The sequence below is a fragment of the Apodemus sylvaticus genome, chromosome 22, assembly GCF_947179515.1.
Source record: "Apodemus sylvaticus chromosome 22, mApoSyl1.1, whole genome shotgun sequence".
Classification (NCBI taxonomy): domain Eukaryota; kingdom Metazoa; phylum Chordata; class Mammalia; order Rodentia; family Muridae; genus Apodemus; species Apodemus sylvaticus.
Window position 1 is genome coordinate 30,084,491 of NC_067493.1, and position 27,758 is coordinate 30,112,248.

Sequence of the window (27,758 nt, forward strand, 5' to 3'; positions counted from 1 at the left end):
GTCCCTCATTCAAGAACATAAATCACGGAGGTTTGTAGCAAAACCCTCACTGGGATTAATTAATTAATTATTAATACTATACTGATTGGCCTAATATCCCAGGGGGACGTCCATTCTCTTGGCAACTCTCCTCCAAATTCATAAGATTACTGAAGTATATGGTTAAGCATCCCTCCCTCCACCCATATTTCCTGTTCTCAGAGATGTTTCAGCCAAACCAAGATGCCCTGAGAAGCCCACCAAAACAGAGGGACCTCCATTCTCCCACCGCCTTCCTAAATCTCCAACAGACTAGAGACCACTGAACTACACAGATTAGCTTGCCTTGCCATACCATCTTTTCTGCCTGCTCTGAAATCTGGATCAAGACAAGCTGCCCTAATCAACCTGCTATCCCAAGGGAATCTTCACTCTACTACTACCTCTCCTCCACCTTCATCAGACTTCTGAATCACACAAGTTAGATTCCCTTCATCCAGGTATTGCACCTGCTCTCGGAGACCTCTGACTAAGCCAAGATGCCTAGAGCAGTCTACTATGCTAGGGAAACCTATATTTTCCTACCAACACTCCACCCACTGTCACTAGACATGAGCTTCCTGAATTGTACGAAACTACAGGTCAAGAAACATACAGTCAAAGGATCCCCATTATAGGCATTCAACACCAGAAACATTGAGGTTCACCCCTCTCCTTATACCTACTAAAACAAGAACATCTAGGGACCAAAACCATCCAGATAGCTAAAGAGCAATGAAAGGACACGATCAACAGTAGCCAGGGCAATATGACATCTCCAAAGTACAGTTACCCGACTGCAACAAGCCTTGGATATCTTAGCCACCAAAAAACATAAAATGACTTAACCCTAATATTATAAAGATGATAGAAGCATTTAAAGAGGAAATGAATAAAAGCCTTTAGGAAATATAGGAAAATACAAACCAAACAAAATAGATGTCTTCGGTGGGAAATCAAATGAACCCATTAAAGATCACAAGAAAATACAATTCAACAGGTAAAGAAAATAAATAAAACTGTGTAAGACCTGAAAGTAGAAATGCAAGCAATAAAGAAAACACAAACAGAAAATCTTGGAGATGGAAAACCTAGGAAAGAAAACAGGAAGAACATAACCAAGAGAATACAGGATATAAAAGAGAGAATCTTGGGTATGCAAGATACAATAGAAGAAAATGAAGCATCAGTCAAATAAAATGCTAAAACTAAAAAATTCTTGTCACAAAACATCCAGGAAATCTGAGATATCATGAAAAGGCCTATTCTGAGAATAATAGAAATAGAAGAAGGTGGAAAGTACCACCTCCAAGCCCCCAAAAAAGTATTCTCAACAGAATCATAGAAGATAATGTTCCCAATATAAAGAAGAAATGTCTCTAAACATACAAGAAGTTTTTAACACCAATTGAACAGGATCAGAAAAGAAAATCCTCCTAGCATATAATAAAACACAAAATCTATGGAACAAAGAACAAGCATTAAAAGTGGCAAGGGAGATGGCCAGGTAACTCACAAATGGCTTGTTAGAGAGTCAGAATTGCACCTAACTTCACAACAGAGACAGGAAAGGTTATAAGGACCTGGTCATATACCTTGCAATCTCTAATTTACCACATGTACCAAATCAGAGACTACTGTTCCCAAAAAAACTCAATCACCAGAGATGGAGAAAACAAGATATTTCAAGACAAATCTAAATTCAAACATTATCTATACATAAACCAAACCCTATGGAAAATGATTGAAGGAAAACTCCTACACAAGAAAAATACTTACATATAAGAAAACTAAGGAAATAAGTACTTCTATATGACCAAAAGGAAGGAAAGCACAAACACAAACATATATATACACATAGACACACACATACACACACAAAAATACTACCACCACCACCACCATCACCACCAACACTAACCCACCAACACCACAACCAACACCACCACCAACAACAGAACATGAAATCGCAATCACAGGTCAGTAATAGCTCTCAATATCAATAGATTCAGTTCCACATTAAAAGGCACAGGCTAACAGAATGGATTCAAAACAGGATCTATTACTCTGCTTCTTGCAAGAAACACACCTCAGCAGTAAAGACAGATACTACCTCAGAGTAAAGGGCTGGAAAAAGGTTTTGCAAGCAAATGGACCGAAGAAGTAAGCTTGACTTATCCAATAATTAATATATTATTATCTATCAATAAAGAAATTAAATATTTATTCTAATAAAATTAGAAATTTCTCTAACAAAATAGACTTTCAACCAAAATTAATCAAAAGAGACAGAGAAGGACACTTTATACACAAAAAAAAATACTATGAAGATGATATCTCTATTCTGAATATCTATGCCAAAACCACAAGGGCATCCACATTTCTCAATGAAATATAGCTTAAATAGTAGACCAAACCGCACCAATTTATAGTGGAAGACTTAAAAACCCCACCCTCACAAACTGACAGGACATCCAGAAAAAACTAAACAAAGAAATAATGAAACTAATGAGCATTATGAATCAAATGTTCCTAACAGACATCTATAGAATACTTTACCCAAACACAAAAGAATATACCTTCTTCTTAGCACATTATGGATCCTCCTCCAAAATTTACCATAGACTCAGTGATAGAGAAAACTACAACAGATATTAAAAAATTGAAATAATGTCTTTTATTTTATGAGACCACCACAGAGTAAGCTGGATTCCAACAATATAAAAACCAGGAAGCCAAAATACTTCTGGAAATTGAAAAATTCTATACACAATAATCTCTGGGTCAGGATAGAAATAAAGAAATTAAGAGTTTCAAGAATTCAATTAGAATGAAGGCACCTTGTAAGCAAATTTATAAAACACAGGACAGCTTGGCTTGCCCCAGAGGGCACAGAGAGCAGGGAAGATCCCTCTTTCCCTCTTAATATTAACATGTATTTATATCATCAGGAAATATTGGTATATTCCAGGTTAAAATCAATGACAGGTGCATATTATGGAAGAAATTTTCCATTGGAAAAATAAACTTATAATTCTCTTTTCCTTATTTTTCAATATAAATAGTCAAGAAAATATATTTCCATAATATTCACCTAATGTTTAAACTAATACTATCTAGTCCTTAAGTACTCTGATAATTTAATAATTACAAGATCATTCCTTCCTTTTAAAATAACTCATGCTCTATACCCTGGTAAGTACAAAACTTATCTTTGGAAAAGTTTGGCAATATCATGTCTTATGTGTATCATTGTGATTTTAGAGGAATTTTAATTCAGAAAATAGCTGCACTAGCAAGGGCTCACATTCAAAGACATTCTAGATCTGTGTGACACATCTGTATAGTACAACTATAACATTTTTCTGGAATACAGACTTGCCCTTAGTACACAACTTTATTCTCTAACAGTATAGATGATGTTAGTTTGTAGAAGGAAACAGTCATGTTGAAATTAACCTCTCTTTGATGGAAAGAGAATGTGATGAATAGAGAAAGACTTGACAGAATGAGTCAGAGATTGGATACACTGAATTCTTATGAGAACAGACAGGAATGATAGGCTACTTAAGAGCAGAGAATATTGAATCAGTAGTGGAGGGCTGTAGTGGGAAATTTTACAACAGCAATCCATACTACCACTTGAAAAGCACCAGTGAATGGGCCAGTCTGTTCTCGGGAGCACAGATGAGTTGCTACCTGAAGGAAAACATCACAAAATCTTAGTTTAAAATCAAAAGGCCTCCAGTCCTGAGGCCTCTGGTGGTAGCCCTCGGACCTCTCCGCTTCCGGATCCAGATCGGCCTGAGCAGCAGCATCACATCTCCAGGTCCTGAAAGAGGCAGGTGGGGCTTCCGGGCGGCCAGCGGGAGAGGTCGGTCTGCTCTGGTGAATCCAGCGGGCCCCAGCAGGAGCCTTCAGGCACCTGCTTTGGGATCTGAACAGCCTGGGCAACAGCACTCGGTCTCCAGGAAGTGCAGAGGACCTGGTGTGCGCCCAGAGGCAGTCTGGGAGCTCACAGCACAGCTCATTCCCTGTGGCACAGAGCTTAGGCTTCAGTCCTGAGGCCTCTGGCAGTAGCCCTAGGACCTCTACACTACCGGATCCAGATCAGCCTGAGCAGCAACACCACATCTCCAGGTCCTGAAAGAGGCAACTGGGGCTTCCATGCGGCCAGCGGGGAGAAGTCGGTGTGTTCCGATGAATCCAGCAGGCACCAGCAGGAGCCTTCAGGTGTCTGCTTCGGGGTCTGAACAGCCTGGACAACAACACCCTGTCTCCAGGCAGTGCAGGAGGTAAGCTGTGCACCAGAGGCCACCTGGGAAGGGGCAGCTTGGACTGGTGAGTACAGCATTGACAACACCAACTAACACCAGTGAGAACTAGATGGCAAAAGGCAGACGCAGGAACGTCACTAACAGAAATCAAGGCAATATGGCAACATCTGAACCCAATTCTCCTTTACCAGCATGTCCTGGATACCCCATCACACCAGTAAAACAAGATTTGGATTTAAAATCACTGGTCATGATGCTGGTACAGGAACACATGAAGGACATACTTAAAGAAATTCAGGAGAAAATGGATTAAAAGTTAGAAGCCCTTGCAAGGGAAACACAAAAATCATTGAAAGAAATCCAGGAGAATACAAAAGCCAATAATGAGGAAACACAAAAAAACACTTAAAGAAATACAGGAGAATTTGGTCAACAGGCTGCGGTCATGAAAGAGGAAACACAAAAATCTCTTAAAGAATTACAGGAGAGCACAAACAAGCAAGTGAAGGAGCTAAGCAAAACAATCCAGGATCTAAAATCAGAAGTAGAAACAACTAAGAAAACTCAAAAGGAGACAACTTTGGAGATAGAAAGCCTTGGGAAGAAATCAGTGGACATAGATGCAAATATCAACAACAGAATACAAGAGATAGAAGAAAGAATCACAGACGCTGAAGACACCATAGAAACCATGGACTCAACAGTTAAAGAAAATGCAAAATGCAAAAAGCTTGTAACCCAAAATATCCAGGAAATCCAGGACACAATGAGAAGACCAAACCTAAGGATTATAGGCATAGATGAGAGTGAAGATTTACAGCTTAAAGGGCCAGCAAATATCTTCAACAAAATTATGGAAGAAAACTTCCCTAACCTAAAGGGAGAGATGCCCATGAATATACAAGAAGCCTACAGAACTCCAAACAGACTAGACCAGAACATAAATACTTCCTGTCACATAATAATCAAAACACCAAATGTACTGAACAAAGAAAGAATATTAAAGGCAGTAAGAGAAAAAGGCCAAGTAACATATAAAGGAAGACCTATCAGAATCACAGCAGACTTTTCACCTGAGACTATGAAGGCTAGAAGATCCTGGGCTGATCTCATGCAGACTCTAAGAGAACACAAATGCCAGCCAAAACTACTATATCCAGCAAAACTCTCAATCACCGTAGATGGAGAAACTAAGATATTCCATGACAAAACCAAGTTTACCCAATATCTATCCACAAACCCAGCCCTACAAAGGATAATAGGAGGAAAACACCAATACAAGGAGGGAAACTTCACCCTGGAAAAAGCAAGATAGTAACCTTTCATCAAACCCAAAAGAAGTTAACCAATCAAATTTAAAAAATAATGTCAAAAATGACAGGAAGTAACAATCACTATTCCTTAATATCTCTTAACATCAATGGACTCAATGCCCCAATAAAAAGACATAGACTAACTGACTGGATACGTAAACAGGACCTACATTTTGCTGCTTACAGGAAACACACCTAAGGGTCAAAGACAAACACTACCTTAGAGTAAAAGGCTGGAAGACAATTTAACAAGCAAATGGACTCAGGAAACAAGCTGGAGTAGCCATTTTAATATCAGATAATATTGACTTTCAACCCAAATCATCAAAAGAGACTCTGAGGGACACTTCTTGCTGGTCAAAGGAAAAATGCAACAAGAACTCTCAATCCTGAACATCTATGCTCTAAATGCAAGGGCACCCTCATTCGTAAAAGAAACTTTATTAAAGCTCAAAGCAAACATTGCACCTAACACAATAATTGTGGGTGACTTCAACACTGCACTTTCCTCAATGGACCGATCAGGAAAACAGAAACTAAACAGGGACATAATGAAACTAATTGAAGCTTTGGACCAATTAGATTTAACAGATATATATAGAACATTCTATCCTAAAGCAAAAGAATATACCTTTTTCTCAGCACCTCATAGTACCTTTTCCAAAATCGACCATATAATTGGCCCATATACACGTGGAAATTGAACAATAATCTACTCAATGATACCTTGGTCAAGGAAGAAATAAAGAAAGAAATTAAAGACTTTTTAGAACACAATGAAAATGAAGACACAACATACCCAAATCTATGGGACACAATGAAACCAGTGCTAAGAGGAAAACTCATAGCCCTGAGTGCCTGCAAAAAGAAAATGGAGAGAGCATACATTACCAGCTTAATGACACACCTGAAGGCCCTGGAACAAAAAGAAGCTATTTCACCCAGGAGGAGTAGAAGGCAGGAAATCATCAAACTCAGAGCTGAAATCAATCAAGTAGAAACAAAGAGAACCATACAAAGAATCAACAAAACCAGGAGCTGGTTCTTTGAGAAAATCAACAAGATAGATAAACCCTAAGCAAGACTGACCAAAGGGCACAGGGAAAGTATCCAAATTAACAAACTTAGAACTGAAAAGGGAGATATAACAACGGAAACTGAGGAAATCCAAAAAACCATCAGATCCTACTACAAGAGCCTGTACTCAACACAACTGGAGAATCTGGAGGAAATGGACAAGTTCCCTGACAGATACCTCATAAAATTACAGAGTTTCTGTAAGGCAAAGGACACCATCAAGAGGACAAATCGGCAAACAACAAATTGGGAAAAGATCTTCACCAATCCTACATCAGATAGAGGGATAATATCCAATATATATAAAGAACTCAAAAAGTTAGACTCCAGAAAACCAAACAACCCTATTAAAAAATGGGGTACAGAGTTAAACAAAGAATTCTCACCTGAAGAACATCGGATGGCAGAGAAGCATCTTAAAAAATGCTCAACTTCATTAGTCATTAGGGAAATGCAAATCAAAACAACCCTGAGATTTCACCTTACACCAGTCAGAATGGCTAAGATTAAAAATTCAGGAGATAGCAGGTATTGGAGAGGGGGTGGAGAAAGAGGAACACTCCTCCACTGCTGGTGGGGTTGCAAATTGGTACAACCACTCTGGAAATCAGTCCAGCGGTTCCTCTGAAAACTGGGCACCTCACTTCCAGAAGATCCTGCTATACCACTCCTGGGAATATACCCAGAGGATTCCCCACCATGTAATAAGGATACATGCTCTACTATGTTCATAGCAGCCCTATTTATAATTGCCAGATGCTGGAAAGAACCCAGGTATCCCTCAACAGAAGAGTGGATGCAAAAAATGTGGTACATCTACACAATGGAGTACTATTCAGCCATTAGAAACAATGAATTCATGAAATTCTTAGGCAAATGGATGGACCTAGAGAACATCATACTAAGTGAGGTAACCCAGACACAAAAGATGAGTCATGCTATGCACTCACTAATAAGTGGATATTAACCTAGAAACCTGGATTACCCAAAACATAATCTACACATCAAATGAGGTACAAGAAGAAAGGAATAGTGGCCCCTTGTTCTGGAAAGACTCAATGAAGCAGTATTCAGCAAAACCAGAACGGGGAAGTTGGAAGGGGTGGATGGGAGGACAGGGGGAGAGAAGGAGGTTTACGGGACTTTCTAGGAGTGGTGGGGCTAGGAAACGGGAAATCATTTGAAATGTAAATAAAAAATATATCGAATAAAAAAATCAAAAGGCAGCACAATTTGTTTATTGCAGTAACTAGCACCTTAATCTGTAAGTTATTTTAAGTTATGGTTATGGTCATGGTTAGCATTAGGGTTAGGCTTAGGGTTAGCCTTAGGGTTAGGGTTAGGATTGGGGTTAGCGTTAGCATTAGGGTTAAGACTGTTAGTTGGATTGAGAATAGGCCAGGATGTCTGCCAGTGTCTTGCTGACAGTAGCATGCATTGTTTTTTGAAATATTTCACACTACAGGTTTCAAACCAATGTGGAACACTAGAATCTAATAGAAATGTATTATTCTTAGCCTATGACTTAGGAATTTACTCTTGGTGATTAGTGCAGCATTGGGTCTTTTGATGACTCAAGCACAGGAACCTTGAAAAAAAGAAAGTGGGCTCTGAGATCTGCTGTGATAAGAAGCAAGATGGTTGCTCTAAGTCTGTGAACTAGTCTGAACACCATACACAGACTAATAAATTCTACACATATATCTTAATGATAGCAAAATTTTGTATTGAGATTTGTATATTAGAGAATATACAGCTTTGTTGAGTCTCATTGTCAGACATGCTGAATTGTCCTGCTGGAACTCCTGATCTCAGGGCTTTCAACTGGATCCATTCAGGACACAGAAATCATCAGGGCCTACCATTCCAGCCTTCAAAGATATCTCAATGCCCATATTCAGCGGGAAGAATATATGAAGATACATCAGCCCCTGGGCTTGGGGGATGGAAGTGGTTATTCTAAGTTGTCTAATTGACGAATTTAGAAATGATAATAATTTGAACAAGGAGTAAATAGGTAAAATTGATTACATAGCCATAATCTCAATTGGTAGAAATGTTTATAATAGTTACAAAATTTAAGTCATAATTTCTTTCCTTTTGTAAAGAATTTATTTTGATCAAATTTAAGGTTTACATTGATATACATCTCTTATTGGTATAAAATTGGGATTAATATTCTTACTTTCATATAGGCATTTTGCCTATGCAACACATTTAAGAATACAAGGCTTAGACTCAGATCTTCTATAACTGTTACTATGAACTGATCTGAGATGATTAAGCCTTTGAGTTAAAGACAAGACCAATTCTTGGCTCTGAGTTAATTCCTAAGGTGCTTACAATATATTTTATTTATAAATAGCAGAGAGCAGATAATGAACAACAGTCCAGATTACTTTACAAAGACAGATGGTTTTAAAAATGATCAGAAATTCACAGACTGTGAAGTTTGATGTTATTTGTCCATTTATTGTTGGGATATATCAACTCCTAACAGTTCCCCATTTGTGGATTCAAAGAAACAGCTAAATATCTCTAATTCCAAGTGAGGTTGTATATTGTGGTTATGTGCGAATGGGACAGAGATTGCCTATTTAATCTCCAGGCAAAATACTTTCCAGGAAAAGGACACATTATGTAGAATAATCTACTGATCAGCTCTGCAAAGAAAGAATTATCAGTGCTTCAAAATTCTGCATTACAAAGGTCTGTCAGATGATCCTAGGCCAGAAGGCTAAAGAATGATGAGCCGTCTTCCAGACACTCTGGGGCTGTTTAGATAAACAACTGTCTCTCTAATTTGTCTCAGTTCCGGCAGCTATGTTAGACTACCTATATTTTCATTTAATATTGATTGTTCTTAGATTTCTGGAAGGATTAAGAACTTGTTATAGTCTCATAGCCAACCCAGGCTATTTAGCATTGAGAATATATATATATATATACTGTTTTCAGATACTCTACAAACTAAACTGAGACATAACAGATATAAAATTAAAAGCTTTTTCAAGTTAAGATAGATGACAGATTGGTTTTTTAATTGACAAAAAGATAGACTGGGTGTTAGGTGTAACTTATACTTTATAAATAACAAAACAATGTCCATTGTGCTCAACTTATATCTGATAGAAAAGGGACTTTAGTTGGACAGAAAGGGGGAATGTAGATTTCTGTCTATGGACAGGTGAAAGCAGGCACAATATAAGGCAAGATCCTGTGCTTAGGAGGTGGAAAAGAAAAGCAGGCTGAGAATTTTAGAGACAGGTACAGAGAGACAGAAAAGATTGAGAGGAGAAGACAAGATGGAATCTATAGGAGAGAAAGTAGAGTGAGAACCACAATGTGCAGGGAGCCATATTTATTGGGGATTACTTTGGTAGATAATTAAAAAATAACTAGTGTGCATTTGCCCAATCTACATGAGTACCTTGTGTTTGTATCACATGAGTTTTGAGTTCATTGTACAGGCATTTTGTGGTTTGAGAATTTACTAATATAAATCTAAACGATAAATTACAAGCCTCGAGAGTTTTGATTTTACAAGGTTACAGGTATTTATGACTGATAACCACATGGAGCACATGGCTGGAAATGTGAGCAAAGAGACTGCAGAGATGAGAAGAGGCCAGGTCAGCTATCTGCCAGTGCCTTGCTGGCAGTAGTGTGGGATTTATTTATTTTTTAAATAATTCACACTACAGATCACAGTTCAGTTAGTGAAGTTCAATTGGGTTCAGTTGAGTTTGTTCATGAGTTCCAATCAGTTTGTACAGTTCGAGGAGTGAAGGTCAGCAGGGACATTTTAATCCAGAGAATAAAAAATAGACAGAAAATTACAACAAATTTCCAAAGTTAGTTTGAAGCCAACCAGAGCAATTCAGTGAGAAGCTGAGAAAAGCCCATTTGAATTAGGAAGCTTGAATAGGAGCTTGAGCCAAAGCATATGAGTTGAAACAGCCAGACCTGAGTTCAGATAGAGATAGAAAGGGTGAGCTCATTCAGTAGTAAATCTCCAAGAGAACCATTACCATCTGGTAAATAAAAGTCACATTTACACTGGAGAGTTGCTTTTACAATGCTGGTTGTTTTTTGGCACCATGACATAAACCTAGACATAGTTAGAAAGAATCCTCAATTGAAAAAAATGCCTCTATCAGCTCATTTCTACATAGACGTTGGGGCATTTTCTTAATTACTGACTGACAATAAAACTCACTATTGCCACCATCCTTGGGCAGTTAGTCCTGGGTTGTATATAAAAGCAGGTGAGCAATCCAGTAAGTGACATTTATGCAGAGATTCTGCTTCAGTTCCTGACTTCCATTATTGCCTTGAGTTTTTGCCTTGAATTCTCTCATTAATGGAATGTGATCTGAACGTGTAAGCTTAAATAAACCCTCTCAAACCAAGTTGCTTTTACCCATGTTCTGTATCACAGAAATAACCAGAGAGTCCTTACTAAGACTCCATTTTTTCTACACTGAATTGGAAACTATATTTCAATCTCCTTCCTGTCTATTCACTTTAAAGGGAAGTTTTCCTTATGAGTAAATTATACTGATGTGAAGATTGTAATAGGACAGGTTAATACAGTATCAAATACACCTACATATATTTCTTGTACTTTGAGGTATTTTGCATATTTAATTCATTCATCACATGTGTGTGCCTGAGTATATGTATGTGGATGACATTTGTGAAAATGGTCACAGAGACCATAAGAGGGCCTCAGATACCAAGACCTGGAATTACTGCTAGTTGTGAACCACCAGACTAGTATGCTAAGTATTGAACCAGGAACTTCTGAAAGATTAGCAAGTGCTCTTAGCCACTAAGCCACTGGTCCAGTCCCAGCTTGAGGAACTTTATTGAGAGACTTGCAAAAACTATGCCAATTAGAAGAGAATTACTAAAAATATTAAGGAATATTGTCTATTTTATAAATATTTTACAACTGCCAAGATAACCAAAATAATGAAAGCAAAAATCTATTTTTCTTGGTATTGAAGCCTCTTGGCCCTTCTGGATTTATGAAAAAGGGTCTCTTTAGAAGTGAGAATGAAGAATGGAAAAGAATTCGGTCATTGGTTTCTCCAACTTTCACCAGTGGAAAACTGAAGGAGGTAAGAAAATAAAGGATGTTTTGTTAAAGATAATATCAACTGTTTCTGAGAAGAGGGAGAAGTAATATATTCTTCAAAGACATGTTCTTTTGTGCATAACATTGCTAAAAATAGTCTTTTTTTTTGCTTTGTGCTATATGATATTGTTTTCCCTTTTCCCTTTTTTTTTTTTTTTTTTTTTTTTTTTTTTGGTGTTTATTTGATTCAGGGGAGGTTCGTTTTACACCTCTGTAAAAATGTAACTCTTTTCAAAACTCTTGTTATTTGGGAAACTCAGATGTTGACAATTACCAATATAATGTATTGTATTTTGTACTTAGATGTTCCCCATCATCCAACACTATGGAGATTTGCTGGTGAAAAATATGAGTATGGAAGTAGAGAAAGGCAAGTCTATTGCCATGAGAGAGTAAGTAATGATGCACGTATTGGCTGTGGGCTCTGTCACTTCTGGAGACCTCCCCTACTTTTTCAGTACTCCAAATTATTCTAGACATAGAAAAGGGAAGCAATATGATGTTATCCTACTATGAACCTTGTATCAAGAAACACTTCCCAGATCAACTTGGGAGAATCTCCCTCTTGCAAACATAAAACAAAATTAGATTAGCTGTTGCTGTCTCTTATTTTAGAAGACAAATTATATACTTTAGAAAGAAAGATGAAAAGTGAGGTAAGCTACAGCTGTTAAAATTAAGAACTGTGGGAGAATGTATGAGGTTCATCAAAAATCATTATTATGGCATGAATTTTACAGGCTATAACTTTGGACAATCTAAAATTCATGTTTTACTGAGGGTCTTAGAAAAACACCAAAAAACACCAAATCTTGTCTATATCTATTTAATTAAACTGAAGACGGATGATTTTCTGGAAATTATGTGGGGAGCAAAATCACTTTGAATTTTGAAGATTCCACAGTAGTAAACTCAGGCTGTACTAATTATACTGCAGACAATTTGCCACTACAGACATATTGTCCTGAATTGCAGACAAATTCAGGAGCTATGTTGGTCACATATTAAACCCCTTATCTTTCTTTGCAGCATTTTTGGTCCCTACAGCTTGGATGTGATCATAAGCACTTCATTTGGAGTAAAGGTGGATTCCCTCAACAATCCCCAGGATCCTTTTTTGAATAATGTCAGGAAGCTTTTTAGACGTGACATTTTCAATCCATTAGTCTTCTCTATGAGTATGTAGTTTATTTTTCAACTATCAAGATCTTATTCTTATTGTAACTAGCATACAATGTACAAAATTCTTCACAGCATATCTGTAAACAATTGATTCTCCCACCTTCTGATTTTCACTGCTGTATAATCTGTTTCCGTTCCTCCTTTATACTTTCATATTACATGTGGTTATCCATCATTGCTACACAGGTTCCTGTTTGGGGGTGCTTTTATTTTATGGTCATGTGACTTTTGTCATTGAGCCATCAATGTCATGATTTATATTTTTTACATTTTCTCATAAACTTGAAGATTTACATGGAAAATATTTCTGATAAAATTGAAGGAATATATAGAAAAACATGTTAAAATTAAAGATTATGGAAATTATACAGATAAAATGATAGGCATAAAGATAATTCTAAGTTAATTGAAGGTGGAATTATAAGCAGTTTCATATAAAATTGAAGATTTACATGGAAAATATTTCTGGTAAAATACAGAATTTTCCATGTACATCTTTAATTTTGTCATAAAGTGTTTTTACTTCCCTTTTCAGTAAATAAAAAATATATTTTTATATTTACATATATTAATCATTTCACTATAACTTGAAAGAAACCTAAATAAATATCATTTACTTTCAGTGTTTGGAAATTTTGTTCTGGATAGTATATTAATTTAAAGAGTATGTATAGAAGTCACTATTTTGTGGCAGAAGTTATTCTGTGACACTATATCTAGTAATTGCTTTATGAAATGAAGTTTGCATATTGCTACATATACATTAAAAGTTGCAAGGTTACATGGATCATAGTTCCCTTAAATGCATAAAGTAGTCTATATGCTGGTGATTAGTTTTGGTATATGAGAATAGTAATGCATGCTCATTTCCTATGTTGATATTTGATGGTTGGATATATTTCTTGAAATCAGCATGACAAATTATAATTTCTAATCGAATCTGCTAGTCTGTGTATTGTTTGTTTGTTTGTAGACAGGCTCATGACTTTGACTGGTCTGTTACTTGCTATGTACACCAGATGGATGAAACTCATAATGATCTACCTCCATGAGGTTCCTGACTACTGAGGTTAAGGATGCATCACTACTTTCAGTCTTAATCTGTGTCCTTTGCTAAAGGAATCGAAATGATTTTTAGATTTCTTATTGAAAAGCATGAACTGGTTCTTATCACTTTACTGAATTGTACATTCGGGCCTTGTTTAGGTCCTCTTTTTAACAATTGCCTAAGCAGTTTTCAAACTCTTTCCCCTCAGACTCTTAGTTGCATACACCTTTTTCTTCCATTCAAATTGTTCTTTCCATTGTATAATACATGCAGGCTTCATTGTAGTTCATTGGACAATTCATTAGGCTGAACTAACATACAGTTTTGGCTCTTCCTTTAATTGTAATAAATAAGGTTTTTATATATTAATACTTTTCAACTGTACTTATGTTTTAAACATGAGATATATCTTTCAAAGTTTCTTGTTTACCATTGAGAAGACAGAAGTCACGCTGATGAATTTTCTTTATATATGAGTGAGTCCTTCCTCTTGTACCTTGTTGTATTCCATAGCTGCCTGCAGCTATTACAAACTGGATTACTGGAAGAGAAGCTGAGGGATAGATGGGGAAGGAGCAAAAAGAAAGAAGGGCCAGGACAATATTTTACCGATCGAGGCCGAAATTTTAATGTCGGTCAGACCTTTTAACAATTTGGGCAAACCGTTCCCCCCAGACTCTGGGTTGAGTTCCAGTGGAAGTTGTCTAGCTTCTCCTGGAGGTCCTTGTCTTGACTGCTCCAGCAGCTGGGTAGGTCACCTGCTTAATTCAGGAATTTGTAGACCTGGAGGAACAATGAGCTTCACCTTCACTCCACTCTAGGTGGAGCAGGATCCTGGCTAGCTGGGAGAAGTTAGCCTTGACCATCTTCAAGTACAATCTTAGCACTCCACCCAAGGATAAAAATTCCTGCCTTAACCTACTTACCTATTATACCTTAATGGCAGATTCCTGCCTGAAGTCAGGGATTGTCCTTGTCTAGTGTCAAGTTCCTACCATGTGGTATGACTCCCCAATATGGCTCTGTACATTACCTTCTAGTACACTTTTTTTATTTTGTCTATTCACCACTTTAACTTTAATGTGAAATGAGTCTTATCTGTGTGGTATTCTTTATCCATTTTATAAGTATGTGTGTACACTTGGCATTTTAAAATTTGAATGGACATTTCTTTCCTTCAGTTTGGGAATTTCTTTTTTGTAATTTTATTGAGACTATGAGAGAATATTCTCTCCATTTGACATAGAATCTGTGTCATAGTTCTATTCTGAAACTCATTTAGTTATTTGTCTCCCCAAAACTTACATGTTCCATTGAACAGTTTAACAAATTTATTAATATTCATGATGTAATGGTCCTACAACTCTGATTTCCCTTCATGCTCTGAAATTCTGTCTTCTATATGATCCCCTATAATTCAGAGACTTTCTGCTGAAGTGTGTATATGTCTTGATGATTTTTTCAGTCATAATTTCCCTTTGCTTTCCTTCTTTATATTTCTTTAACAAATTCCATGTTAATATTCTAAATTGTTGTATTCATTTCTTTCAACTTTTCGTGTTCTTTTGGGATTAAATCAAAAGATATTCTTTGAATTCTCCAAACATATTTATAAACACTTTGATTGCTAAGTTGTATTTTGTACATTTTGTTTATTTGTGGTACTGTAACATGGAGGAAGAATTGATAAATTATGCTTAAAATTGAGAAATGCCAATGTGTAGTTATATAAATGTTTACATTTTATTATAATTTTTGTTAATTCATGTCATTTTCTCTCTACATTGGAGATTTTCTCACTGTTCAGGAAAGCATAGGATGTAGCACAGTTGTGGTGATGTTTTCTTCTGGAGGCATGAGTTCAGTGCTCCAAGCTCTCACCCCAGAGATCCTCTGGAAGGTGATCAGCCTTTGAAGAATAAAATTTCTATCAATTAGTAAATATTCAATGACAGTACAGTAGTGGTTGATTGAAAAAAAGGTCATTAGTTCTTTAAATTTCAAAAAGATAATGTAGAAAAAAGTTTAAGTTCTCTTTATAATGATCTGATAGCTACGGTAGGTAGAAAAAGACAGGGTAAAGAAAAAATTAATCCATGATGGGCCTAATTGAGATAGTGTTACTAAGAGGGAAATGGAGATGCAAAAACATTTGAGAAACATATGATAAAATGAAAAACTGTGAGGAAGATCTGGGCATTAAGGTTTAAGAGAAACAGAAAAAGAGAGGTAAAGTATGTACTTACGTCATACAGAACAGATCCATCTTTCAGAAAAATTAGAATCAGAGATCCTATACACCAGGACAGTCTATGTTACTAAAAGTGAGAAAGGATATACAATGATTTTCCACTAGAGAGCTCCTACAGCTGATAAACAACTTCAGCAAAGTGGCAGGTTATAAAATCAACTCAAGCAAATCAGTGGCCTTCCTATACTCAAAGGATAAGCAGGCTGAGAAAGAAATTAGGGAAATGACACCCTTCACAATAGCCACAAACAGTATGAAGTATCTTGGGGTGACTCTTACCAAACATGTGAAAGATCTGTATGACAAGAACTTCAAGACTCTGAAGAAGGAAATGGAAGAAGACCTCAAAAAATGGGAAAACTTCCCATGCTCATGGATCGGTAGAATCAATATAGTTAAAATGGCCATTTTGCCAAAAGCAATATACAGATTCAATGCAATACCCATCAAAATCCCAACTCAATTCTTCACAGAGTTAGAAAGAGCAATTCTCAAATTCATCGGGAACAACAAAAAACCCAGGATAGCTAAAACTATTCTCAGCAACAAAAGAAAGTCTGGGGGAATCAGTATCCCTGACCTCAAGCAATACTACAGAGCAATAGTGTTTAAAAACTGCATGGTATTGGTACAGTGACAGGCAGGAGGATCAATGGAACAGGATTGAAGATCCAGAAATGAACCCACACACCTATGGCCACTTGATCCTCGACAAAGAGCCTGAAAACATCCAATGGATGAAAGATAGTCTTTTCAACAAATGGTGCTGGTTTAACTGGAGGTCAGCATGCAGAAGAATGCGAATTGATTCATCCTTGTCTCCTTGTACTAAGCTCAAATCCAAAGGGATCAAGGACCTCCACATAAAGCCCGTCACTCTGAAGCTAATAGAAAAGAATCTGGGGAAGACCCTTGAGGACATCGGTACAGGGAGAAAGTTTATGAACAGAACACCAATAGCATATGCTCTAAGATCAAGAATTGACAAATGGGACCTCATAAAATTACAAAGTTTCTGTATGGCAAAGGACACCATCAAGAAGACAAATCGGCAACCAACAAATTGGGAAAAGGTCTTCACCAATCCTACATCAGATAGAGGGCTAATATGCAATATATATAAAGAACTCAAGAAATTAGACTCCAGAAAACCAAACAACCCTATTAAAAAATGGGGTACAGTGTTAAACAAAGAATTCTCACCTGAAGGATTTTCAAAAATTAGAAATTATATAAGATTTGAAAATTGAGAAATTGGGCTGATATCCTGTATTGACCTTGGATAGTGCATAAAGGAGAAAAAGCTCTAGATGTAAAAGATAATCACAATGCAATGCAGCCCTCAATCTATTAAATTATCTTTTTGCTCTATCTAGAACTTCAAGTATTATATTGAAGAGATATGGAGAAGTGGGCAGACTTGCCTTTCCCCTGATTTAGTGGAATTGCTTTAAATTTCTCTCAATTTAATTTGATGTTAGCTTTTGGATTGCTGTATATTCTCTTTATTATGTTTATGTATTTAACTTGAGTCCCTGATCTCTCCAAGACTTTTACCATAAAATGGTACTGGATTTTGTCAAATGGTATTTTACAATCTAATTAGATGATAAACACCATGTATTTTCTCTCGGTTTGTTTATATGGTAGATTACATTGAAAAGTTTTGTGTATTGTGCTACTTCTGAAGCATTGGGATGAAGCATACTTGATCATGGTAAATGATATATCCTTGAATTTGATTTGTGGATATTTTGTTGAGTATTTTTGCAACAATGTTCATAGCAAAATTTGGCCTGAATTTGTCTTTATTTGTTGGCTCTTTTTATGGTATAGATATCATGGTGCCTGTGGACACAAAGGATGAGTCTGACAATATTCCTTTTACATATTTCATGGAATAGTTTGTGGAGTCTTGACATTAAGTCTTCTTTGAAAGTCCAGTAAACTCTGCACTAAAGCCATCTGTTCCAGGGCATTTTCAATTGGGAGACTTTTAATGACAGCTTCTTTTCCATAGGTGTTATAGGACTAATTAAATAGTTTAACTGATCTTGATTTAATATTGGTAGGTGATATCTATTTCTTAAATCATCCATTTTATTTACATTTTCCAATTTTGTTTAATACAGACTTTTGAAGCAAGACCTAATGATTTTTTGAATTTTCCTCAGTGCCTGATATTATGTCTTCCTTTTCATTTCTGATTTTCTTAATTTCAACACAATCTTTTTGCCTTATAGTAAGTTTAAATAAGAGAATTTTTATCTTGTTGATTTTCTCAAAGAACCAGCTCTTAATTTCATTGATTCATTGTATTCTTCTCTTTGTTTCTAATTGATTTCAGTTCTAAGTTTGCCTACTTCCTGCCATCTTAAGTGTGTTTGCTTCTTTGATTTGGTACTTTCAGGTGTGTTGTTAAATTCCTGGTATGAGATCTCACATATTTCTTTATGAAGGCACATAGTGCCATGGGATTTCCCCTTATCACTGCATTCATTGCTTGGGTATGATGTACCTTCATTTTCATTGAATTCTAGAAGACCTTTGATTTATTTCTACTTTGAACTAGTGATCATTGAGTAGAGAGATCTTCAGACCCCATGAGTTTATAGGCTTTCTGTTGTTCATGAAGTCCAGTTTTAATCCATAGTCCTATTATGATAAATAAAATGTTACTTTAATCTTCTTGAATCTTTCTATGCTTCCTTTAAATGAGTATATGCTCAATTTTGGAGAAGATTCCTTGAGGTGTTGGGTAGAAATGATATTCTTTTCTGCTTGGATGAAATGTTATGTAGATGTCTGTTAGCTCCCTTTGATTTCTACTATGTTATTTTCATTGTGTCTCTATTTATCTTCTGTTTTGATGACCTGTACATTGATGAGAGTAGCATGTTGAAGTCTCCCACTATCAATGTGTGGGCTTCATTGTGTGATTTAAGGTTTAGTAATGTTTCTTTTATGAACATGGATACCCTTGTATTTGGCACATAGAGAGAATTGAGAAATCATCCTAGTATATATCTTTCCTTTGATGAGTATGAAGTGACTTTCCCTGTCTCTTTTTATTAATTTTGACTGAAAGCCTATTTTATTTGATATTAGAATAGCTACTAAAGCTGGTTTCTTGGGTTTGTTTGCTTGGAAATACTTTTCCAGCCATTTATGCAGTTAGTGTCTATTGTTTTGGCCTAAGTGTGCTTCTTGTTGACAACAAAATGATAAGTCCTGTTTTCACAACTGTCGGTAAGCCTCTGTCTTTTTATTGGTGAATTGAATCCATTGATATTAAAAGATATAAATAACCAATGATTGTTAATTCCTGTTATTTTTCTGTTAATAGTATGTGTGTGTTTGTGTGTGTGTGTGTGTGTGTGCATGTAAAAAATGATTCTCTTCTTTTAGTTTTGCTAGTGTGGAATTATTAATTTTGTGTTTTCTTGAGTGTAGTTAAACTTGTCTGCTTGGAATTTTCCTCCTGGTATTTACCACAGGGCTAAACTACTGGAAAGATATTGTTCAATTTTGGTTTTGTTGTGGAATGTATTGGGTGCTAGATCTATGGTGATTGAAAGGCTTTATAAGTATAGTAATCTGAGCTAATATCTGTCTTCTCTTGGAGTCTTCTTGACATCTGTCCAGGCCCTTCTGGCTTTTAGAATCATTGTTGAGAAGTCAATTCTTATTCTGATTGGTCTGTCTTTTTTATGTTTGCTGGCCTTTAATCAAGCTTGCAGCTTTCAATACTTTCTTTGTTCTGTGTATTCAGTATTTTCATTATTATGTGACATGAGGAATTTTCTTTTCTGGTTCAATTCATTTAGTGTTTTGTAAGTTTCTTGTATGTAATAAACATACAATCTTTACTTTAAGTTAGGGAAATTTTCTTCTGTGATTTTGTGGAAGATATTTTGTGGTGTTTTCAGATAGGAAATATCCTTCTTCTCTTCTTTTTGCCGTTAGATTATCTATTTCCATAATATTACAGATTTCCTGGATGTTTTGTGTCAGAATTTCTTTTATTATTATTTTTTTTTTGGATTTAACGTTTTCTTTGGCTGGTGTATCAATTTCTTCTATTGTATCTTCTATGGCAGAATGTGTCTGTTCCATCCCCTGTATTCTGTTTGTGATGGTTCTAACTGTATCCCTGTTCTCTTGGTAGGCTTTCTCTATCCAGGATTCCCTCAGTTTGTGTTTTCTTTATTGCTTCTATTTCCATTTTGTTAGGGCATGGACAATTTCACTCATTTCCTTCACCAGTTTTATTTTCCTGTATATCTTTATGGGATTCATTTATTTCCTCTTTAAAGGCTTGTATCATCTTCATAAGATTGGATTTAAGGTTGTTTTCTTTCTGTTAATGTACGTTATAATGTCCAGAGGTTCCTGTAGTAGAATAGGTGAGTTCCAGTGGTACCATATTCTCCTAGATTTTCTTGAGTGTATTCTTACTCTAGGCTTTATCCATCTGTTTGTCACTCGTGTTGCCTAGCATGATAGTCCCTGCTGGCCTTTGTGACTGCATTTATAGCTGGTATTTCTGGGTTGAACCAGATGGCTACAGGCCCCAATGAATAATAAATTATAGTGAACTAGAGGATGTAGAACAGAGGAGACCACTTTAAGAATTTTCTAAATACTGTTTTCTTGCTAAAAACTTCACATTGGCATTGTTTGTTGTATTAGATATGAGTGCAAAAGTATATGGGATAATATTGTATTAAGTGTGTTGGGGAAGATTTTTGACCAAAAATGGTATAATAGTGGTAGGGATAATACAATCCTTGACATATCTGACCCACTATCAAAATTTTCCTCAATCCCAGAGAGGGATGGTGCTTCATGATAGCATACATAGATAGCATGTATAAGGGTATGCAATTCTTCACCAACACTGCAATTGTTTCTTAATTTTTATGCAAATTCGGTATAATAATAAAATCTTCTCTCAAACTATTGTTTCTTGGCCTCAAACTCTTGTTTTGTGATTCTAATAGCTGAATAGAAGTGAAGATAGAGCAAGCAAACTTCGATAGCCCTTTTCCCGAAAGTAATAAATCCTTCGAACCTCAATTTCTGGGTTACTTCTTAGTTTCTATTGACAATTTTTCATAAAATTAAGGGAATTCTATGCTATTGCTAATTATCTGAGAACGTTAATTATGAAAAATACTCTTTTCCCTGAAGTTTTTTAATACTCCAACTCTGTGTAATTTGATTTTTTCTCTCTCATGTCTTACCAGATAGCATGCATCTTGCTATATAACAAGATTAATTTCATGTTTCTGCATTCAGGTGGTAATGTTTTGCTGATAAGATGATGTATGGCACATTTAAGTCATGTTTCTATACAGGATTCTTTCCAAAAAAAAAATGTTCTCATTTTAGAAAGAGGACTGGAGGAGCTCCCAGATACAATTTTCCACTTTAAACTAATTTTCTACATTTTGGAAATTCATGTGAAAGTCGACATAAGTTTTCTGTTAAAATTTCACAAAAGTCCACCATGAATCTATCTGGAGCTGAATTCTTAGTGTGTGATTTATTTAAAATTCAATTACTCTTAAGAATGATAGACTATATGTTATAATTATATTCATTTCTACCACAATATTTCCTGTAGTTTTATTTCACCAAAATTATTGAATTCTTACATTATTAAATAAAATGACTGTGTATATTCATCATATTTTTTCTTTTTTTACAGCACTCTTTCCATTTCTTTACCGAATATATAATAAACTAAATATTTCTATATTTCCAAGTGATGCTATAACATTTTTTAAAAACTTTGTAGAGAAGACCGAAAAATATCGGCTTGAAAATACCCAAGAGGTAAATATGTGAAAATTTCTTTCAATTCAAAGGCAATGATGTCAAAAGCCACACATTCCCCAGAGAAGACCCTATGAGATAGTTGATGAATTTAGTCTATTCAGTTTTAGTTGTGGCTTGCCTAGAACTTGGGCAGTAATGTTTGACCATAGGGATTGCCAATTGTATAACCAAGTTTTGCCTAATGCAGCCTATATACTGGACAAGGCATATTGGCAGAAAAAAATTATAGCAGAAGGATGTCTGGGAGTCAGTATTGTGCCTGAGATGTCACCAGTGTTTTTCTAGTAGTCTGAGGTTTGGAGCATCTTTAGGTAATCATATAAAGTCCAGGAATTCTAAGAGAGTCACAAACAGCCATTAACAATTATGGGATGTGGGTTAAGAACATGTCAAGGAAATGAGAGATTGACATATTCTGTATGCAGAATTTCTTTCTAAATAAGTTTCTATGACAGGAGAAGGAACTTTAATCATCCATGCAGAGTCTTGTGCTCATCAACTAGAGATGCTCATAATCATAGAAAGCCATGAGAAAAAAAGGTGTTGGGCATGGCAGCATGATACTAGACCAGAGTACACATCTAGTTCTCCAAAATGTAATGAGTATTTTTATTTACCAGTGATTCAGACAACAGTAGCTATATTCTTACATTAAATAATTTATAGCCTCATAATACTGTTTAAGTTCATTGTTAAATTTCCATTTTAAGCTCCCAAAACACATATCTCCATTTGATATTTCTGTCTACTTTCAGAACCCAGTAGATTTTCTTCAGCTGATGATAAACTGCAAAGTTTCCAAAAATGTGGATGATTCCCATACAGGTAACTAAAGATACATTAGGATATTAAAGATATGCACAGAATAAGGGGATATTTCTTAACATATAAAGAGATATTCAAGTATAGATGGCAGTCTACTAAGTTTCAGAAAAGCCCAGACATGTGATCTTATATGCAGCAGCCTCAGGAACTTTCTAAAACCAACAGTATAAGAATGCTCATATTCTTAAGATTACGGAGCCTTCTATATATGGTAGAATCTACCTGCATGAAGTTTCATAAACCTGGTTACCTAAAAAAGACCTGATTAGTTAAAAATAAAGTTTGATGTCCCTAATAGGGGAGGGAAATCTCTGGAGAACTCATCTCTAGATAGCAAGGTACAGAGATAATGAGTTTTCCCCAAGAATGAGCCCCTTGGATAGCTTTTCAATATCTAGATATCAGCCCTAGACAGAAATACATGCAGATAACACTGAGGGAATTCATTAGGTAATATGTTTATGATTATACATTTGTGTGCATGTTGCAATGATGCTCAATGAATCGGAGGCCATGGATTTAGAAGTAAGTGCAAATGTGACATGGGAAGAGTTAGAGGGAAAGTCATACTTAAATAGTATTACATTTATATTAATCTTAAAGCCATTTGTAAGCATGACTTTCTTATCCAAAAATTCATTTATGATGTATGCATTTACTGCATAGCCAAATGCTGTTTCTCAGCCTCATGCAGAGCCATTGAATTAGAAACATCTCCAGGAAATCTGCTTCTGTGGCATTTAATCAGGATGTACAGTGGTTTTAGGTGGCATAAGTACTTGACAATGTAAGAGAGTTGGAACCTTTATTTTTTTTCTTTTGCAGTGATCTAGTATACTAAAGATGAAAGGAACACTGTGATTGTTAAATTTTATCTTCATTCTTTTATCCAGTGGCACTGGCTTTAATATTTAAATGGTGTGGAAGTTTTGGGTTTGCTTTTACTTTTGTTTTTATTTTTTTCCATACTTTAGCACTACAGTGACTATATAATCATGATTGTCAAAATGTATCACTTATTCTATATTTCAAGGTAGTGCTCAGTTTACAAATAGTACTTCTTTCTTACTTGTTTCCTTCTGCCATATCTACTGTTTTCCTCACAGATTTTACATCTTTGCAAATTTATCTTTTAAATTATTATTTCTATCAGGTGTGTTCTCTGAGTTTGATGAATTTGTCCTTTCCATGGAATTCTAGAATGTGCATTATAAAATATTAGATGCAGAAGTTATAAATTACAGAAAAAAATTTAATTTATAACACCAGTAACGAGAATGTACAGAGATATTTCCCATACTCTCAATATTATGAAAAAATACACAGTCTACAACTACCATCCCAATTGAAATGGTAGATACATTGTAGCTGATGATTATAAATTAAAACATACTTTTATTACATAACTATCTTGTTTGCCTGTTTTAATTTATAGCTGTAAAATCCCTTATATTTTGATCAATATAGATGTGAACATGTAATTCAATTATGATTCCATCCACAAATTTGTATTTTCAAAATCTATGTATTCTAAAGAAATTTGGGAATTTTATACAAGCATATAAACAGTTATGATTAAATCAATCCCAAATTTCATCCTGAATCTTCCCATAATTTTTTCCAAGTATATATCCTTTTTTTTCAAATCTTACCAACTCCACTTACACCTGCTTGTACACTATGAATAAAGGACAATTTATGGGAGTGAAAATGCAGTACTGGGTAAAATCTCTGGGTTTAATTCCTCAGGATAAAAAGGGTCTTCATTTCTCAACATCTATCTCTTTCCATCAACTTTTCATTTATGTGTGGCACACTAAAATCTCTCCCCTTTCATGCTGGAATTTTGTCTGCCATGATCTTGCACAGGAATCCTATATTCTTCCCACCTCCTGTGAGTTCTTGTTTCTAAGGATCCTGTCTTCTTGAGAAAGTGCTGCAGACATACACCACCTCTGATATCTACAAAATTTCTCTTTATTCCTGGATAAGCTCTAGGCTATTGAGCTATTGCTGGAGGGACTGTGATGCAAATGTCCCAATGAGTTTTCTAAGCATCATGTGACTTCCAATTCTATGCATACTGATCAGTTCAGGGTCCCTGTGCTATTGTCAGCTGTCTTTAAAAAGAAGGTTCTCTAATGAAGGATAAGAGGTGTATTAACATGGAAGAAATAAAGGAAAAAATTTGGAACTGTCTATTATTGTGTCTATAAAAGTGCTAGGCTCTCCCATAGGGTCAAAGACAAAGACTGAGTTCTTCCCTAACATTATGTCACTGTTACACCAGTAACATATCATGGAAGAAGGCAAGTTATTATTTTCCCTCACATGATTTACAGCTAGGTAACACTATTGATCACTACCAACAAGGAAGTATAGAACCATCCTTTATTATGAAAGCTCACTAGTATATATACAATTTCCACTTTCCAGAAAAGCTTGATTTCTTTATGTTAATTAGTATAATTAATTAGTATGTAATTAAATATTACATGCTAATATGCAATATCAGTATACAGTGCTTTCAGCAATAGAATCGTACTGCCAATTTTGGAGTGTGACAAAGGACAATGGTGATAGACTGTAGTGTTTTGAGCCTGCAAACCAGAAATTTTAAAAAAAGGTTACCTATTATTGGCCACAGCCTTCCTTTGTGAATGAATGTCCAGGAGAGCCTTTGTCCCTATGTAAAAAGGTAAGTCAGTTTAAACTGCTTTTATTTATATATATAAACCACATGTGGTATTTTTTATGATTTTGTTTTACCCAGCTCCAAAAATTTTCTGTATCATTATGTTGCTTTTGTCAGTTATAGCCCTTATACATTTGTCCTCCTTCCCATAAACTGTCGAAGGACCAGTTAGGAGATTTCTGGGTTGTACACCTATTTAAGTACACATACCAAAAAACAAAGCTAACATACATATATGAGAAAGAATGTCAAGTGTAATTTGCTGTTTGAGTTTATATTATCAAAGGCATAATAAATATTTCAAGCTTCATTCATATCTCATTTTACATCAAATATTACAATCTCAGTTTTCATAAGACAGATATTATAATGTACAATGTATAGTATTGTATTTTCATCTTAGTTTATCAGTTGATGGACATCTATGCTTTTGGGAATAGGACAGAGGTGAGTCTAGATATCCATAAATATCCCTACAGTAGGATGAGGAGTAATGTGAGAATATACCAAATAGTGATGTGTAGTAGAAAACATTTAATCTCACATTGGGATTCTGCTGTGCCATTTCTTGTTCAGTTACTAGATAAAAACCACCCAACCATAATATTTATAATGAGTCTCAATTTGACCTAGTGCTGGGCATATGTCTAAAGTAGAAACTTCTGGGTTCTTTGGAACACCAGATTTCTGATAGTGTTTTGCTGGGGAAAACACATGAAGGAGTGTTTTCCTGAAGTGCACAAAAGTGAAAGGATATTTTGTTAACCAGACCTGTGAAAGGATGTGTAATGAAGGATTGTTCCTTAATGAAAGTATTGCTTCAACTTACATGAATTGTTGAGCTCCATTTGTCATGACTCCATAGACAGAAACACACCAAAAAACTTCTACTGGTATGCTGGTGACTTCTTGATACTTCGGAAGACTCTGGCAAATTGGCAGAGTGATATTAGCTGATATAATCTCAGGTAGAGTTTTGCTAAGACAGACTCACATACTGAGGTAAAACATGTGTATCCATGGAACACACATGATGTATAGAGGGAGAGTCAATAGGAGTCAACGGTTAGAAAGGCTTGTATGTAGAGAAAATTTGTGACACTTCTTTGTCTCAAGTTTTTACTGACCTTCACTTCCTTGAGAGAGGCACACACAAGAACTTTTCCTGCTGACTTTTGTCCAATCAGTTGAGGCCTAACTATCTCTGCTATGCCATTCCACCACTGTTGATTCATGTTTGCTATCCTGAGTCTATTGAACTGTACTCCAGAGTAGATTCCTCCTCTTACCACCTTGTTTCCCCTTGTGGTTCTCCTCAGAACCCAAGCTTGGGAACCCTAACCCAATGTTGGCACTTCTACTCAGCAATTGACTGTCAGCATCTTTATTTAACCATTAGTTTTAAATTAAGGGTCAAGGAGAAATTGTATGTACAGCTTCTCTCATCCCTAGAAGCGACCAGGCCTTGGGGAGCAGTAGTTAGCATTGGAATATATAGCAAAAAAAAACCACACCTCAAAAATTCTCATTTTTCTTTAAGCAAGAAGGCTCTTTCTCTTTAATAATCAACAACATACAGAATGAACAATTATGAAACATGAAATAAATAAGAGTTACATTCAAATAGTCCACTCTGTTTATGTCTGGCAACTCAGAACAAAAGTACTCAATTAATTATACTGGGGAGTTTAGAGTTTGGCATCTAAACCATTTTACATTCTAATTTTTAAATTAACTTAAAAATATCTTATGCCTAAGTATCTTCCTAATGCTAAACAACATAAGTTTAATTTTTTGTCTTTCCTAGTCTTCAACCCCATCAAAACCTGAGAAAGGATAAGTATTACTTGAATATATAGAAAGTGCTGGAGCTGACAGAGAAAGCTGGCTTCCTGGATGTCCCAAATATTGCCTCTATAACATTGAAACATCCACCTTTAGCCTTCTGAACCCAACGTTTCTGACAGACCTTAAGTGAAGCAAGAATTATGAAGGACTTTCTTATCCTGTCTGGGCAAAGTTTAGCAACTGACTATCTGCATAACATTCTGACTGCCGATGAAGTTAGGGCATTTTTGACTAGTG

General features: G+C 35.7%; 1 protein-coding gene across 1 annotated transcript in view; it reads left to right on the plus strand.

Annotated features, from left to right (window-relative positions):
- LOC127672485 (cytochrome P450 3A13-like) overlaps positions 1-27,758 on the plus strand; it is a 97,056-nt gene that overhangs the window by 46,869 nt on the left and 22,429 nt on the right. Inside the window, exons 5-9 of the mRNA XM_052167628.1 lie at positions 11,698-11,811; positions 12,132-12,220; positions 12,858-13,006; positions 22,023-22,150; positions 22,909-22,978. Coding sequence (XP_052023588.1) covers positions 11,698-11,811; positions 12,132-12,220; positions 12,858-13,006; positions 22,023-22,150; positions 22,909-22,978 — 550 coding nt within the window. The remainder of the gene's footprint in view (positions 1-11,697; positions 11,812-12,131; positions 12,221-12,857; positions 13,007-22,022; positions 22,151-22,908; positions 22,979-27,758) is intronic.